Here is a 17,332-nt window from a genome sequence, read left to right on the forward strand (position 1 = left end):
GGGGGGGGGGGGGGGGGAATCAACAACAGAACAGTCACGTTTTTCCGGCCTCGTGTTGGCCCCACCTAAATAAAACTAGTCAGGCCCATGATGATTGGAGGAAGTTTGATCTCTTTTAACAGTTCGAATCATGGGTTCACGAATAAGCCCATCATACACGTCTTGTTACTAATTAATCAACACATTATATCTTATCTTACAAGTATAATAAGGCCCATTTATTCAACACATTATATTGTTGAAGAAAAGAGATAAAAGAGATCCAAGATCTAGAAAGAAGGTTTGCACAAAAAAAAAAGATCTAGAAAGAAGAAAATAAACTAGAATAATAATATGCTTTGGAATATTCGGAAATAGAAGATGAAGAATAATATAAAGTTATGTATATATATATACTCCATAAATAAAAAAAGATTAGAGAAGGTGTGTGAATCAATCAACCAACATTGATGGCTGACTTTAATTCCATTTCCATTTGAAGAGAGAAGGCCCACCAAGAGCCCAAGAGGGAGGGAGCCAACCAGGAAAGAGAAGAGGGAATATCCAAAACGGATAAATTTTGACTGTTAATTACCGAATGATGATGACGTGGCGATCCAAAGAATATTCCAAGCAAGGATCCCAATCTTCTTCTTCTTCTTTCTTCTTTCTTCTTTTTAAGCAAAGCCCCCAAAGCCATCATCTCTGAGAACCCATCCCTCCCTCTCCTCAAATCATCAATCCATTTTATTTTATTTTTAAAGAAGAAATATTAATATAAAAAAAAATAATGTCTCTAAAAGCCATTCATGTGTCGGAAGTGCCGAGCCTCGACCACTTCCCTGAGAACCCGTCTCTCCTCTGCTCCTCTCGCAAAGCGAACAACAACAAGTTTCTGGTGGTGGGACATAGAGGGCACGGCATGAACATGTCGCAGTCGCCTGATCTAAGGTTCTCTGCTCTTAAGGAGAACTCCATCCTCTCCTTCAATGCCGCTTCTAAACTCCCTCTCGACTTTATCGAATTCGATGTTCAGGTAAATATAATTACATGTTTCTTTTTCAATCCTCTTCGGTTCGCCGCATTTGAATTTCGATCGGCTCTCTTTTTTTTTTTTTTTTTTTTTTCTAATTTGGTACCTCCACGTGACCGCCGGCTATACCACGTGGGGGTTCCATCCGTTGACATTTTGTCTTGGAATTTGGTTTTAATGTAATAAAATACTGTAGGAGTAAAAAAAAAAAAAAGATTTAAAGATCTGATCTCTGCTGGTTTCTATTATTGAACGCGCAGGTCACCAGAGATGGCTGCCCAGTCATTTTCCACGACGACTTCATCTTCTCCGAGGAACAGGGAGTGGTGTACGAGAAGAGGGTCACGGAGGTTTCCTTGTCGGAGTTCATGTCCTACGGGCCACAGAGGGAACTAGAGAAGACAGGAAAGCCATTGCTGAGAAAGTCTAAGGAAGGGAAGATCCTCAAGTGGACCGTCCNCTTCTAATTTGGTGCATCCACGTGACCGCCGGCTGTACCACGTGGGGGTTCCATCCGTTGACATTTTGTCTTGGAATTTGTTTTTATTAATGTAATAAAATACTGTAGGAGTAAAAAAAAGATTTAAAGATCTGATCTCTTCTGTTTTTTTTTTTAATTATTGAACGCGCAGGTCACCAGAGATGGCTGCCCAGTCATTTTCCACGACGACTTCATCTTCTCCGAGGAACAGGGAGTGGTGTACGAGAAGAGGGTCACGGAGGTTTCCTTGTCGGAGTTCATGTCCTACGGGCCACAGAGGGAACTAGAGAAGACAGGAAAGCCATTGCTGAGAAAGTCTAAGGAAGGGAAGATCCTCAAGTGGACCGTCCACGGAGACGACTCTCTCTGTACTCTCCAGGAGGCTTTTGAGAAAGTTGTGAATCCTAATCTTGGTTTCAACATCGAGCTCAAGCTTGACGACAACCTCGTCTATTCCTCCGATCATCTCTCCCGTCTTCTCCTCCCAATCTTGCAGGTGGTGTCTGATTTTGCAAAGGACAGAGCCATCATCTTCTCCAGCTTCCATCCTGATGCCGCCCTTCTTGTCAGGAAGTTGCAGACCACCTATCCCGTAAGTTTATAATTCCCTCACTGACACTCTTTCCCCTTTCTTAACTGTGATCCAAATTCTAAAACCAAAATATATGTATGTATATAGGTATTCTTCTTGACAAACGGTGGAACTGAGATGTACTACGACGCCAGAAGGAATTCGCTGGAGGAAGCAATCAAAGTATGTTTAGAAGGAGGCCTTCAAGGTATTGTCTCGGAGGTCAAGGGAGTTTTCCGCAACCCCGCCGCCGTCTACAAGATCAAAGAATCCAAGCTCTCTCTCATGACCTACGGAAAGCTCAACAATGTTGCTGAGGCTGTGTACATGCAGCATTTGATGGGAATAGAGGGAGTGATAGTAGATCATGTGGAGGAGATAACAGAGGCCGTGAGTGAGATGATGAAGCCATCCAGCAGAGATGTTGATGATACTAAGCCAAAGCCTAACTTCTCTGAGAGAGAGCTCTGCTTTCTTCTCAAGCTCATTCCTGAGTTGATACAGCACTAACACTTCCTCCTTTAGTTTAGAATCTCTAGTTTCCCAAAATGTTATGGTGATTGTTTTGGGAGAATTTAACAATGTGGGTGCTGCAATCATAATTCATAAGATAAAAGTCCCAAATTAATATAACTATTTGCAAACGGCTTATGACTTATGAGAAATAAGCACCATTACTGAAATGCCCTTTGATGTATTTAATTGTGTAAAGGTATTATTCAAAAGGGGAAAGTGGGGACTTGTGAGAGGAGGCCGTGCTGCAGGTGATATTGGAGACGGGGTAAGAGAGGTCTGTAAGGATCCTCCTCCCTTCTCTGCTTAACAAACTTTATGCATCTCTCAACCTCCTTCTTCACCTCTGCGTACACCTCCTTTGCCTTGTCTCTGTCTCTCAACTCTTCAGCTCCCGTCTCTATCTCCTTCCCAAAGTAGTAATAGTATCTCCCTGGCCACTTTGGTATCACTCCTGGCATGTGGAAGTCTTGGTTCCCCTCTTCTCCTTCCACGCTTCCCCTTTCAAACACCAACCATGTCAAATGTAACTCACCATCATCCATTTCTACGATTAATATTCTCTACTAAATTTCATTCACATTACCTCACCTCCGGGCCTTCCGCTGACACTCTTTTTAGCACTTGTTTCACTATCGGAACCTTTACCTGGTCATTGTAATCTACAACCACCTGCATATTCGTTTACACACAGTTATACCAACTAATCTACACGTGGCTCGGATGCAAAGTGTACTACATATTTTGGATGCTCACTTTTAAAAAATCATCTTCTCCAACTCCACAAAAGGGTACTATTTTGGCTCCAAATTTGGCTGCTGCTCTCACAAACTCTGCTTTCTCTGGCCACATCAACTTGTATTCTTCTCCCTGTTATTGAGAAAATCGTGATGAGTTGTTTTCAGTACCACAGGTAACAATGATAGCAGCAATAGAACACAAGGGTGACATCCGATCCTGATATATATATAACAACCATATTCACGTGTCATTTATGAGACCGTACACCGGATAACCAACTAGTATATAACTAACTACTAACCTTACGATGTAGAGCTTCGCGGATTCCTCCTGGAAACAACAGAATATGGGATCTAGCAGACAAGAGATTATGGAGGTGAGTGCCCGAGATGGGGACTGCCCCCATCATCCTGAGTGTATCATAAACAGACACATCAGGTAATAATCCATCTCTCAGTCTCGTAAACATCATGGGATGCACGAGAGGCCGCAAATTGATGTTCTTCTCATGAACAAATTGACCTGGGAGTGAAATTTTGTCACTCGCCAGTAGCATGTGATTGCCTACCAACAGTACAGGTCCTTCCGATGGTATTCCCGCGAGCCCCCTCACCAATTTCCCATCTTCTGTAGTCGACAGAAATACAGGGCCCATAATCACCTCAAGGAGCCTATTTTGTCACAAAAAATATCAAAAACTGTTTTTTTTTTTTTTCACCAAAACCATACCAAGCCATTTTGGGACATAATGTGTATGTGTAGTTTTACCTGTTCACCCCATAACATTTGTTAAATTCTGAGATGGTTGGTGGGATGTAGTCGGAGATGTAATCCTGACGAGACCCACGCCGGTAAAAAGAAGTGGCCTTTATGATACTGACCAGATCAATGCCGTCCTCCTGTCATATACGAAAGCAAAAGGAGATGTAACTAATATGGAAGCATATCAGATTACATCTTTGAATGAGCTGAAATTTAGTGTTTGGCAGTTGTATTCCTAAACAAGACGCAGAGTGGAGATATACCAGAAAAAGGCAATGGCCGTTGTCTTTGAATGAGCGGACTTCACATTTAGGCAGTTTTTTTCGAAGTCGTTTACCTTCGAATTTACTGGGAAGTAATTGGTCATTTCCGCTGTAATTGATAAACAAGTTAGATTAACCTAGTTGCTAACTACTCCCTGAAAATTTCAAAAATTATAAGAAGAACCTGTAGTGTGATCGATAAGATAACACGGACCTGGAGAGAATTAGAGTCTGAGCTTGTACTAGATGAAGATGTGCATTGGCAAACATAGCCGCGGCATCAAGCAACTTGAGTTTCCACAGAAGTGTTTCTCTCCGAAATGTATCAGCTAGAATCTGCATAGTCAGATTCTTAACCATACGTATTTGACAACTAGGACTGGGAAACTAACGACGACCAAGCATACAGTAAATGAGCTTGTCACCTACAGAAGTTAATGTGGATGTTATCACCAAGTCTTGAAAAATGTTTGCAGCAGTTTCCATCTCCGGAAGTCCCCTGACCCAGTGAGCAATCATCCTTTTAAAAGGGCCACCTTAAAATTCCAATAGAGCTCAGCTTTATTTTATGCAGCTATGAAATTAAAAACCATGTCTTACTTATATCACCGAAAATCACATGTCAATGCATAAAAGAATACACTTGAAGTGGAGTTTGTTTCCGAAGATGAATGCATTTTACCAACGTATGGCGTGATTTTTTAAATCAACATAGCTAACCTGGAATCAAGCTTAACACGGAAAGAAAGGCAAGATCAAGTTGGTCTGGCAAGACATTGATCAGGGGAGCAAGATGTTGCAGCGAGGAATTTCCAAATGATGTAGCTGCAAATGCAACAATAATAATACAGTTTAAGATTAATCAAGACGACGACGACGTGGTGAGACTTGTGTTCAAGGTATAAGGGGAATTGCAAAGGCCATTCATTTCTTTTCCTATTAATAAATGAGCACATACTTAAAACAAGATCAACGTCACCTGGGTTTGAAAGAATCAGGATAAGATCAATGTCAGGGTTACAGGCTGCAACAGCGAGTGCAATGCAAGCGCCGAGAGATTCTCCAACAAGATAAATAGGTTTACCGGGTGATCGCTGAAACTCAGATTTGACAGTTGTTTCAACCATGGCGACCAGATCTAATAAAGCAATCTAACATGAGTTAGCCCAAAAACAAATAATAATCTTAAAGAGTTGTTGACAAAAAGGCAAAAGCAATCGAGGAAATACCAGTGAATGCAGTACGATTGGTGGCAGGTATGTGCAAGCACCAGATATCAAACATCCTTGAGAAAAGATAGCCCAATAAAGAAACATATATATATATATATATATATAGCTCATTCATCAACCACCGGAATTTAGAAAACAAAAAAAAAAGGGATAGAAACGGAGGCGAGGGGCACTCACTGTCCAAGTTTCTGGTGCTGCCTTATTAGCCCGAGTCCACTTCCGTCGATACCTACGCGCTTAAGTCAGTCATAGTGATTCTGAATTAATTGCCCCCTTTGAAAGAAACTAGTAATGGGGAAAAGAAGAAGAAGAAGAAGAAGAAGACTAACCAGGTAGGAAGAGAAGCAGAGGGGCGCCGTCACATCGAGCCACGCTCTTGGTCTTGCTGTCGAGGGGAGAGAACCAGCGAGACGGGCTGTTTTCATCTTCCGGTCTGACGAAATCCTTAGCCGCCTCGACGTAGTCCCAGATGCTCTCAGCGAATGGCTGCTCCAAGTGATCCCTAGGCTGATGCTGATCGGAGCTAAAAGCGGTGACAGAAGCGGAGAATCGGCGTGCCGGGGGTAGGGTTACCCCAAGGGGGGAGTGCTTGTGCCTCTCTCCGTTGCATAAGCCGACGACGGCAGAGAGCAGGTGGAATCCGGTGGCCATGGCCATGGGGAAGAAGAAGCTAGTAGTTGTGGAGGTGGTGGTGGTGGTGCGTCCATGAAGACGAATTTAAACCAAAGGTTTTTTCTTTTTTTCTTTTTCTTCCGAGAGTTTCTTTTTGTTTTCCTTTTCCAGCCGAAACGAAGATCTCATGACTTAACGGTCTCTCTCTCTCTCTCTCTCTCTCTCTCTCTCCATGAATGAACATCCATCATCATCTCTCCCTTACAGTCACAGTTGTCGTGCTGTTTTCATTTTTAACGACGTGAATGTGTGACGTTTAGAGAGCTTCTCACACACACAGCAAGCACTTGTTATCTTTTTATATATACAATCTAAACTATACGCAAGGTGAAGATTAAGGCCCAGAAATTAATTTGTTTTGACATTTAAATTGGGCTGGTCGGGCTTTCTGTTTGGCCCACGAATGACTCTCAAATAAGATGTACATCTGCAGCTTTAATTAGAGAGAGAACAAAAAAAACTTGGCGATCCCCGCCGTAGCAGCTAAAAAAAGTATTGATCTCCGCCGTGGCGGTCTCTCAGCTTGTTTTGCCACCACGGATGCACCTTCCAAGTTGGTAATGGCAACGCTTCATCATCATGGGAAAGACTTGATGCGTGTGTCCCAATCCCAATTTCTTTTTTTTTTACGTTAGTGCCTTTCCAAATTTATTCACTAATCTGACTTTTCCTGCAGTGGAGGTATTCCGTCTCATTCTTTCCAGTTGAAGGCCAAGGCCAAGACTACGTACGACTAACCGGGCAGGAATTTTATTAGAAGATAAATATGTTTGATGGCCTCCCAACATTATAGTGGCAGATTGTTTTGCATTATACGAACAAAGATGGATCAAGTTATATTGTGCAGAGAAATTGTCAAAAGCCTGAAGATATGGCACAACATTGGAGAAAGGAGAGTAGTGATAGTGAACATGCACTGCCTACAGAATATTATCCTGATTTTGGGAACACAAAAAAAAAAAAAAAAAAAAAATGATTTTCTTTTTGCACTGATCAAGTTGGAATCAGGCCGAGTTACTCATAGTCCGCTTTTGTTATAAGAAAAATGCTACCCTACGAGACCGGTTGTTCTTCGTCATTGTCTAGGGGGCTTTAGGCCTTTGCTTGACCAGGAGTGTTGGCCGCCGCTGGAGCAACACCACCAGTGGTTGGACTGAAACAAAAGAGGGTTTCATTTAGTTGTTTGAGAAGCAAGGAGAACCTCTGAACCAAAAATAGGCAGGGACTTACAGGCCGACAAAGACTTTGAAAGCATCGTAAATGCCCCACTGCGCTCCCGTCAATGTCCCTATCATCACAATTCGTAGAGGCAGCCCTCTTGTAAATAGACCCAACAGCCCTATCTTCTTGACCGCCTGTTGAAAGGATATGATAGTTTCAAAACAAGTTGCATCGCATTACAGATTTTAAAAAACAAAACCCGAAACAGAGAGACTTACATCTCCGACGGTTGCTCCTCTGGCGTTGTTGAGGAAGGATACTAGATTATCAGCAGGATGAGAGACTATAGCACAGAACACGCCAGCAACGTAACCTCCTGCGAAACTCACCCCGAGTTGTAGACCCTTGCTGCACTGGTCCTTTGGCCTCGGAATTGCATACTTGTAGATCATCTCCACAATGGTCTCAAAAGAAGCAAACTTCATCATTGTGTCTGTACCAAAAGGTAGATTTTAATATCAGCACAATTTTGCAACTAAAAAAAAGCATTCATGAGCCTAAATCATACTATGCGATAGTTGCAAAGCTGAGGCCACAACTTACAAGGAATCTGACGTCCCCAGAGTGGACCAATTCCCTTGTACAAACTGCAAGAGAAAAAAGAAAAAAGGAATCAGGCACAAAGACTTGTCTTAAGACGAGACGAGTGAGCAAGTATATGGGAAGTAAAAAGCTTACCCTCCGACACCTTCAGACTTGATAAACTTGGGAAATCCATCAGACATTCCCCTGGCAAATCCAGGCTGTGTCTGAACACGGACCTTGACAGCCTCAAATGGGCAGAGGGCAATATCTGCAATAATCTCAGCGGAAGCAGAACCAGCAAGATAGATGAGGGTTTTGTACTTGGCGGTGTACTCAGGACCAGCAAGATCAGAGTAGTACTTCTTGAAGAACTCGTAGAAACCAAACTTGCAGGCACCCTGAGCACTGTAACCGAGCAAAGTAGGGACCCAGCCACGGAAGAATCCCCTGGCTCCTTGTTCTTTAAGCAAAACTCCAAAGCCGGAGGAAATGCTCTTGTATTTTGCAGGATCAATCTGAAGGGCACAGATTATGAGTTTGCTTTGAGCAAGGTGATTGATAATGACAAGGTAGATTCAAAAGTAAGGCATATCTATTTGGATTAACATGTATTAGGATGACAAGGGAAATGAAAGTCTAACAGAACAAGATCCAACAACAAGACTAGACTAGAGATAGTTGGGGAAAGAAAAAAAAATAATAATAAAAAATAACAGGTGTGAGGGTACCTGCATATTGCACTTGACAAGATCGAGAGGAGTAACGGCCATGTGAGTGAGACCACAGCTGAGGATGCCACCGAAGGTACAGGCGGCGTAGAAAGCAGGGGAGTACATCTCAATCCCCATCCCCTTGGCGGGCTCGGTGGGAGACGCGATAAGGAAATTATTGTGAGAGAGCACCGTCGGCGGGGAGGAAGAAGAAGGAGATTTGGGGTTGGAGTTGAGCATCTGGTCGAGAAGAAGAGTCCTGGGGGAGAAAGAGGAGGACGAGTAGAGGAAGCTGGGAATCAAGGAATGCTTTGGAGACTCCATAGCCGGTGGTGAAAGGCAGTAGGGGAGAGTGAGAGAGATACTAGTATTACTACTTCTTCGGCCTCCCTTGACAACTTGTTGAAAAAAGAAGTACGAAACCCTCGGCCTCGCAATTCGCAAATAGTGGGACTGTGGAAGTGAGTGAGTGCGTGTTGTGGTTTTAAAGAAGGCATATTCTCTTGACTATTCTCCAGAATGCCACATGACCTCAAGGCCCATGGGCTTAAAGCCACATGAATTCATCAATGTCAATACAATGGGGGCCCGTTAAGAGAACAGCTTCAACAAACAGTGTGCCTTCTTGTCTCTCTCTCTCTCTCTCTCTCTCTCTATTCATATAGTTCATTCATACAATGACAAGATACAACCAACACTGTGTCTTGCTCTTGCTCTTCCCGCGCTGCCTCGCAGTTTCATATCTACTAGTACTGTATACTGTATTGTTAACCACTACCTGATTATTATAATTCCATTATAAAAAACAAACAAACAAACAAAAATGACTCTTTTTTTCCTTTCTTTTTTCTGTATTAAACAAATTTGGACCATTACGTACGTGATCGATAAAGAAAGAGGTTAGCATGGCTCCTTTTTTCCTTCACTCAACTTTACCATCAATTTTTATTAATCTCATCGCACATTGGACGTTCACTAGCTAGCTCTACTTGTGTATTTCTGATATCGACGGCTTACTATTCCTCTAGTTAAATTAATTTCATAAGCATCCCAATATTACTCGACTAAATGTGAAAATTGTTGACGATACATCTGATGACACCTGTTATCCTGTTGCTAAACCAAACATATTCATTATACTATATCTATAAGTAGGTGGCCACGTTTTTTCGATTTACCATTACTAAGTTCTAACACCCCCTCAACCTCCTAAGGGTTCACTAATATAATTGTATTTTTCCACGTTTTCCAACCCCAAAAAAAAAAAATTAAAAATAAAAACCCATTGGTTAGTAGTAGTATATATTATATATGTGACCATAAACCAAGAGTTTGGATTATTAAGCAGATTCCTATTAATAATCGTGAAGTCGAATGATCGTTCGATTCTTTCCTCAGCAGGCTGTAAAACATTTAACATCCGAGACTGACTGAGTTCGCTCCTTAGCCGTCTGATCTTATTTTAAGCCTGGGATCTTGACCGTCCATTTTGGCGCCTTGCCTCATATCATCTTGCTACGGAGCTTTGTGGTTGTGTCTCAACCAATCAGGAGCCCCTGTCAACTGGTAAATATAAATATATATATATATGTTCTTCTCCCTTTATTTTTATTTTTTTGAATGGAACTATATATTGTTCATGCATTAAATTGGTTTCCGTGGATTATACGGATCGCTGCAGGTTTGCGTACCAAACAAGCATACTCTATTATTTGTCGAAACCACAACACTCAGTCGTCTCAGAGTTCTAGCAATCGTCCCTTATTGAGTAATGGCGGCTTCAGTGCAGTTGTATGGAGTTAAAACACCAGAACGCGCCTTTATAAACTCAAAAAGGATTCATGAAGTTGGCTCAAAGGGTCTGAATTTCTCAGCTCTCGTATCCTCTGCTCGTGTATTCTCTAGAAAGGTGGGTCATTCGTCTTGTAAGAACATGATCGCCCTGAGAGTTACTTGTGAAGCTGCAAGGGTGGAGCTGCTAGAGAGAAAAGAATATGAGACTTTCAAGTTAAACAAAACAGAGAAAAAGTTGACTTGTGTAATGAAATTCGGTGGGTCATCAGTGGCATCAGCAGAGAGGATGAAACAAGTTGCCAAACTCATACTCAGCTTCCCAGATGAGAAGCCTGTTGTTGTGCTATCAGCAATGGCAAAGACCACCAATAAGCTTTTGATGGTAAACAAAAGTGAACTCTCTTTCATTAATTATAATTAATTTGTACCTTTTAATTACCATGTTTAATTTCTTCTGTCTGTACGTAATAAAAACTCGGGCTGTGGCTTTCATTAGGCTGGAGAGAAGGCTGTTCGCTGCGGTGTCACCAACGTCGACACTATTGAAGAGTTGAGCTGTATAAAGGAACTCCATATAAGGTTAAAAGAAAACTTACATATTTATATTGGGTCCTATATATCATTCCAGTTTTCGTCAGCTCAAAATATTGCTTTTATCATTTCTCATGATGGAAAATCAAATTCTCCTATGTCCAGGACTGCTCATGAGCTTGGAGTGGAAACAGAAGTTATTGCAGGTAATTACTTGTCTTCTCTTAAATCTTAATGGTTGATTAAATAGGTTTCGCTTTCTTTTTTGTTAACACCCTTGTTACTCTCTGAATATTTTTCTTGCCTCTTCCTTAATATGTGTAGACCACCTAGAAGGACTAGAACAGCTACTGAAAGGCATTGCAATGATGAAAGAGTTAACTTTACGCACAAGAGACTACTTGGTTTCATTTGGAGAATGCATGTCCACAAGGCTATTTGCTGCGTACCTGAACAAAATTGGGCACAAAGCACGACAGGTATTAATATACTATATGAGATATCGATCACCTTATTATATAATATAGTTTTTTTTTTTGTATCATCATGACTTGATGATGAGTTTTGCTTTGGCAGTATGATGCATTTGAGATCGGGATTATTACCACAGATGAATTCACGAATGCTGATATTCTTGAGGCAACATACCCGGCGGTTTCAAAAAGGTTACTTGGTGACTGGAGCAAGGAAAATGCAGTCCCCATTGTCACAGGCTTCCTTGGAAAGGTATGACCATTGATTTATGAGTTGGAAAAATTCTCTTGCATGCTCTGTTCTGTTGTGTGACTTTTTTAGAATGACTTCACTTTTTGCAGGGATGGAGATCCTGTGCTGTAACTACGCTGGGTAGAGGAGGCAGCGATTTGACTGCAACAACGATCGGGAAGGCTTTGGGTTTGCGAGAGATCCAGGTATATATATAGGGGGTTTATTTTATATTCTATCTATGGAAATACAATGAAGATGGGACTTTGTTAAACTCATATATACTACGTACGTACTGTGATGTGGTGCAGGTTTGGAAAGATGTGGATGGAGTTTTAACTTGTGATCCAAACATTTACTGCGGAGCTCAACCTGTTCCACACTTGACATTTGATGAGGCAGCTGAACTTGCTTACTTTGGTGCCCAGGTAACCATCCTCAACTACGTACACTTGTTGTACCAAATTAAGGACCAAAGTATGTATCACACTCTCTCCATTTTCCATCGCAGGTGTTGCATCCACTTTCCATGCGCCCAGCTAGAGAAGGTAACATTCCTGTAAGGGTTAAAAACTCTTACAATCCCACTGCTCCAGGAACCGTCATCACCAGATCAAGAGACATGAGCAAGGTTCGTGAAGACAATTTGCATCAGTATCTTTTTATATAAAAACATCACTCTGACCCTCTTTGCTTATTATCTTTTCCTAGGCTGTATTGACCAGCATCGTTCTGAAACGTAATGTTACCATGTTGGACATCACTAGCACCCGTATGCTCGGCCAGTATGGTTTCCTTGCCAAGGTAAACCAACTTAACTCGAATTGATGTCAATATTATTAATTCTCACTCTCCCGCCCTCCCAGCTCACTCACACACTCTCTATCTTTGCAGGTGTTTTCCACATTTGAAAAATTGGGCATATCTGTGGATGTTGTTGCAACCAGCGAAGTTAGCATTTCTTTGACATTGGATCCTTCAAAGTTCTGCAGCAGGGAGTTAATTCAACAGGTAAACTTATGAAATTTTTGTATCTGTGTTGCATTCTTTGAGACAACTTCCAGGCTACCCCCTTGTTCTTAGAGCACAGAACATCAAATCAACAACTCATATTGTATCTGTAATTCTTGGCCATATGAACAGGAGCTTGATCATGTGGTAGAGGAACTTGAGAAGATAGCTATTGTAAATCTGCTTCAACACAGATCAATTATCTCTCTCATCGGAAATGTTCAGAGATCATCATTCATACTAGAGAAGGTTAGTTAACTCTCTGGTTTGTTTGGTTTGTATCATTAAATTTTTGATCTACTTAGTGACTTGCCAATTGATCAACAAACAGGGCTTCCGGGTTCTTCGAACCAATGGGATTAATGTCCAGATGATCTCCCAAGGTGCATCTAAGGTCAAACCTCTTTCAACTTCTTTGCCTATATACAAAAGGTTTAGGGGATGTATTTTTTTACCTCTTGAATACACACTCGGCTGAATTTTTTTTGATGATATCAGGTAAACATCTCATTGATAGTGAATGATGATGAGGCGGAGCATTGTGTGAAGGCTCTCCACTCGGCCTTCTTTGAGACAGACACTTGTGAAACAGTCTCAGAACGCCCATCTGGCTACAACTACATCGCTGCCTCTTCACGAAACCCCTAGGTGCAACCTGCAAGGTCTAAAACTAGTTTGATATTATGATTCTTATCAGACTGGTATTAGGAAACAAGACTCCCACTCTCCTTGTGTAATATAATGTAATGTGATGGAGATGTACTGGAAAATCAATAAGTTTTCCTATTTGAATATATTACAACATTAGTTAAGGTTACAAAATCTCATTCCCAAGTCCCACAAAAATATTAAAAAAATGAAGGAATGAAGCAGAAACTATTCTAGATCTTTGTTCTATAACAGGGATGCGAGTCACCAGTAATCACCACAAGAACACACCCCCTGACTAAAGTGATGGAATCTGCTTGAATCCCTTACAGTTATCTCCCTCTTTACAATCTTCGATATAAGTTTTATTGCAGCATGGCAATCCCTGCAGGCCCTCAAGTTCTTCATTACAACAATCGGACACCCTTCTGGTGTACTTATCAGCGCAAATGCAACGGCTAAACGTTCACTGTGATACTTGAGCGACTCAATCTTCATCTGCGCATCTATGTCTTGTACTACCGAACTTGTGTCAGGCTTGTACCCTTCTCTCTCAATTTCAGCTGTCAATTCATTGATCTTCCTCAAGATCTCATCTCCTTTTGGGTGTGTATGGTCATTCGATGAGAACACGTGAATCTTGTGGTTCACTTCAACCCAGCTATAAGCCGGAACCTTTCTGATTCCGCGTTCACGCATTGCTTTCTTCACATGCCTAACGCTTTCCCATTTCCCAGCTGCTGCATAGATGTTGGACATGCTTACATAAGCAGCAGCGTCCCTGAGCTTCTCCATACTGAAGAGCCGCTCTGCTGCTCTCTCAGCAAGGCTTTGATTCTTGTGGATCCGACATGCATTCAACACTGACGACCACATGATTTCATCTGCCTCAAAGGGCATTTCGTCAATCAACTTCTCTGCCTCTGCAAATCTTCCGTTTCTGCCAAGCATATCCAGCATGCATGCATAGTGTTTCCTTTTTGGAGTTATCCCATAGGTCGGAGACATTGCCTGGAAATATGCTGTTCCTTGTTCGACTAATCCACAGTGACTACATGCAGTCAAGACGCCTAAGATGCTGACTGAATCTGGCTGGAGACCTGATTGCATCATCTTTGTGAATGCACCAATTGCTGCTTCTCCATCTCCGTTATCAGCGTATGCTGAAATCAAGGCATTCCAGGAAACTGCATTTCTATCGGGCATCTCTTCGAATACTTGAACTGCATCTTTGATAGAACCACATTTGGCATACATATCAACCAAACCACTTCCGGAGAAGACATTTTCCAAATTCCCTGACCTGATTATGAATCCATGGAGTTGTTTCCCGAGCAACAAAGAAGCAAAACTAGCGCAAGCTTTCAAAACAGTAGCAAAAGTTGATTGGTCAGCTCGTAAATTTGCTCCTCGCATCTTGGTGAACAACTTAAGCCCAGCTTCATGAAGCCCTGTCTGTACGTAACCTGAGATCAAGGCAGTCCAGGAAACAGAGGTCTGTTGTGATAAACTCCTGAAGATCAATTCAGCTTCCTCGAACATTTCACATTTTGCGTACATATCAACTAAAGAATTACCGACATGAAGGAATGAATCAGCCGTTGCGAGAATGGCCTGGCTGTGCACTTGTCGGCCCATCTGCAAGGATGACAAGTTAGCTGCGATGCTCAGCACCGTCGCGAAAGGGAAGTTTCTGCGGTCAAACCCCATGCACTGCATTTCTCGGAACAACTTGAGGGATTCGGGGTATCTCTCAGCCTGTGAATAGCTTGAGATGACCACATTGTAAGAAACGAAATCCAACTCAGGCATTTCATCAAAGAGTTTCCTAGTTTCAAAAATACGGTCATGTTTTGAGTAGAAATCAAGAATCTGATTCCCAACAGAGGCATCCCCGGAAAAGCCGGTAGTAACTGAGAGACCGTGGAGTTGCTGACCGAGAGGGAAATCGTGTAGCCCAACAACAGCCTTGAGGACCCCAGAAAAGGTGAAATCTGAAGGCTTGTGACCAGACTGCCGCATTTTAAGAAACAGATGAATGGCCTCCGTGTACAAACCATCCTTCTCATACCCTGTAATAAGGGTGTTGAAAGTGACAGAGTCCTTGTCTCGAACGTCCTGGAACAGCAAAGAGGCTAAATCGAGTCGGCCTATCTCACAGTAGGACTTAATCAGAACATTGGAGACAGTGAGAAAGAGGTTAGTATGAAAGCCTAACTTGACGGCAAAAGCATGAAGTTGACCAACTGCATTCTGGTCATTGCAGCCAGGTAAAAGGGTAGTAAAGGTGACGTGATCGGGCAGGGTACAACCAGAGGACCTGCACATCTGACGGAAGAGCTTGAAAGCTTCATGAAACTGGTCGTTCCGGGAGTAGCACCCAATCAAGATGGTCCACGTAACAACAGTTCTATCGGCCATAGCGTCAAAAAGGTCACGGGCGGTGGAAAGATCACCGGTCTTCACGTACCCAGAAATCATGGTATTGGTGGAGACAGTGTTCTTGTGAGGCATTTCGTCGAACACCTTGCGTGCGGCAGAGACTTGACCTCTCCTGAGAAGGTCGTCGACGATGAAATTGGAGCGGCAAGTATCTGTGTCGAAGCCAGTTTTGATGATGCGAGCATCAACACGTGTGTTGAGAAATATCGCCGGTGGCGGTTGTCGGAACTGCCGTAAAGTCGCAAGAGTTCTTGAGCGGACTTCATTACCATAATAAGCCTTGCAATAAATATAACGTTTCATAAGCAGCAGCCAAATTTCGAATTACCAAACCCTAAATACAATCATTACTTACTTACTACCTATACCCCAATTATTACTAGTGAATTCTGATCATTAGATACTCATTCATCTAACTAACTACTCTACTCCTCCAGTTTTAAATTTTGGTTTTGAATGGCGTCGTCCAAAAAGAATAGACTGTAGTAATTAATTAACAAAACGATCCTAAACTTTTTAGTCCACGATTCAAAGGACTGTTTGGATCAATCAGTACAAAAAAAAAAAAAATCAGACTACATAAGCCCAAAAGGTCCAAATAACTGGAAGCCCATTAAGAGAACACCCAAAAGCCCAAACTTATAGATATGTTCATTGCCACGCGCGCGCCCGTTTAATGCGGGCAAAATTGAACACAATTCAAGAGAAAAGAAAAACCATACTGTTTGTACTTGTACAGTATATGGGTTTTATCAAGTTTGAAACTAATTAAAGGACTAAAAAACAACCGAACACGAACCTAGTCAAATCGATTAACAACCAAACATAACAGACAATCTCGTGATCTGATATCACTTTCTATATAAATTATATAATTACTAAGCGTAGGGAGTAGTACGTTACGTATATGATGATTTCAAATTCCAAAGACGAGAGCGAACACGAAACAACAGAAGAAAGAGCGTTGACTGTATGAAAGTGAGAAAGAAGACAAGGAGGTAGAGAGCATAGAGAAGATGCTCATCATGCTTGCCACGCAATCCCTTTACTTTACAACGTATTTACAATCTACTAGTAAGTACTACTACTATATGTTTAAAGAAACAAATATTTCTAGCTAGTAACGTTATTGTTATCTTTGTTGTTTCTGAATACATAATATTTTAATTTATTTGACCAGATATAGCCAGCCTCTATCTCTATCTATAGACGACATAATCTACTACACCAATTTATGGGACTATATAATCAAATAATATCCCAGCTCCTCGGCTAATTTACATATATAAATACTGATGTATTTCATATACTCCGTATTTTATCAAACGGCCACGTGTAATGAAATGGATTTAAGCTTTTGATTTTGTAATATAGAGAATCATCTTTGAATTCGGACGGTAAGCAATTAACAAACAACAAAACCTCTCGGCTAGACGTAAATAAATATATACTATTGTTTTTTTTTTTTTTTAAGCAGAGAGGTGATGTGGGAGAATAT

At 41.6% G+C, this 17,332-nt stretch overlaps 5 protein-coding genes across 9 annotated transcripts; 2 read left to right on the forward strand and 3 right to left on the reverse strand.

The window, feature by feature from the left end:
* The first annotated feature begins 655 nt into the window (after positions 1–655).
* LOC104773488 (glycerophosphodiester phosphodiesterase GDPD1, chloroplastic) lies at positions 656–2,697 on the forward strand. The gene is made up of 3 exons (XM_010498112.2): positions 656–1,015; positions 1,645–2,085; positions 2,173–2,697. The coding sequence occupies exons 1-3, from the start codon at positions 770–772 to the stop codon at positions 2,572–2,574; spliced, it is 1,089 nt and encodes a 362-aa protein (XP_010496414.1). The 5' UTR covers positions 656–769; the 3' UTR covers positions 2,575–2,697.
* LOC104773487 (acyltransferase-like protein At3g26840, chloroplastic) lies at positions 2,653–6,493 on the reverse strand. Of its 4 annotated transcripts, none has more exons than XM_010498108.2 (13): positions 5,905–6,492; positions 5,753–5,804; positions 5,573–5,628; positions 5,323–5,481; positions 5,064–5,168; positions 4,773–4,879; positions 4,558–4,679; positions 4,344–4,452; positions 4,087–4,217; positions 3,620–3,989; positions 3,334–3,447; positions 3,164–3,249; positions 2,653–3,078 (listed from the first exon to the last, which is right to left on the reverse strand). In XM_010498108.2, the coding sequence occupies exons 1-13, from the start codon at positions 6,230–6,232 to the stop codon at positions 2,784–2,786; spliced, it is 2,034 nt and encodes a 677-aa protein (XP_010496410.1). In that variant the 5' UTR covers positions 6,233–6,492; the 3' UTR covers positions 2,653–2,783. The 4 variants fall into 4 exon arrangements, with proteins under 4 accessions (XP_010496410.1, XP_010496411.1, XP_010496413.1 ...); XM_010498109.2 differs by having other exon boundaries at positions 4,558–4,672; positions 4,769–4,879; XM_010498111.2 differs by having other exon boundaries at positions 5,753–5,811; positions 5,905–6,092.
* A 654-nt stretch (positions 6,494–7,147) lies between these two features.
* On the reverse strand, positions 7,148–9,179 carry LOC104773489 (mitochondrial phosphate carrier protein 3, mitochondrial-like). The gene is made up of 6 exons (XM_010498113.2): positions 8,722–9,179; positions 8,147–8,508; positions 8,012–8,055; positions 7,687–7,901; positions 7,478–7,602; positions 7,148–7,400 (listed from the first exon to the last, which is right to left on the reverse strand). The coding sequence occupies exons 1-6, from the start codon at positions 9,025–9,027 to the stop codon at positions 7,340–7,342; spliced, it is 1,113 nt and encodes a 370-aa protein (XP_010496415.1). The 5' UTR covers positions 9,028–9,179; the 3' UTR covers positions 7,148–7,339.
* An 842-nt stretch (positions 9,180–10,021) lies between these two features.
* On the forward strand, positions 10,022–13,561 carry LOC104773490 (aspartokinase 3, chloroplastic). Of its 2 annotated transcripts, none has more exons than XM_010498115.1 (14): positions 10,022–10,269; positions 10,375–10,879; positions 10,994–11,076; positions 11,194–11,234; positions 11,353–11,507; positions 11,605–11,754; positions 11,844–11,939; positions 12,045–12,161; positions 12,245–12,364; positions 12,445–12,537; positions 12,628–12,744; positions 12,877–12,993; positions 13,076–13,138; positions 13,243–13,561. In XM_010498115.1, exons 2-14 carry the CDS (start codon positions 10,475–10,477, stop codon positions 13,390–13,392), a joined length of 1,707 nt encoding a protein of 568 aa, XP_010496417.1. In that variant the 5' UTR covers positions 10,022–10,269; positions 10,375–10,474; the 3' UTR covers positions 13,393–13,561. The 2 variants fall into 2 exon arrangements, with proteins under 2 accessions (XP_010496417.1, XP_010496416.1); XM_010498114.2 differs by having other exon boundaries at positions 10,385–10,879.
* Positions 13,513–16,293, reverse strand: LOC104773492 (putative pentatricopeptide repeat-containing protein At2g01510). Its single transcript, XM_010498116.2, has one exon. It carries the CDS (start codon positions 16,135–16,137, stop codon positions 13,657–13,659), a length of 2,481 nt encoding a protein of 826 aa, XP_010496418.1. The 5' UTR covers positions 16,138–16,293; the 3' UTR covers positions 13,513–13,656.
* Between the last annotated feature and the right edge of the window lie 1,039 nt (positions 16,294–17,332).

Source organism: Camelina sativa, unplaced genomic scaffold, assembly GCF_000633955.1.
Source record: "Camelina sativa cultivar DH55 unplaced genomic scaffold, Cs unpScaffold00555, whole genome shotgun sequence".
Classification (NCBI taxonomy): Eukaryota; Viridiplantae; Streptophyta; class Magnoliopsida; order Brassicales; family Brassicaceae; genus Camelina; species Camelina sativa.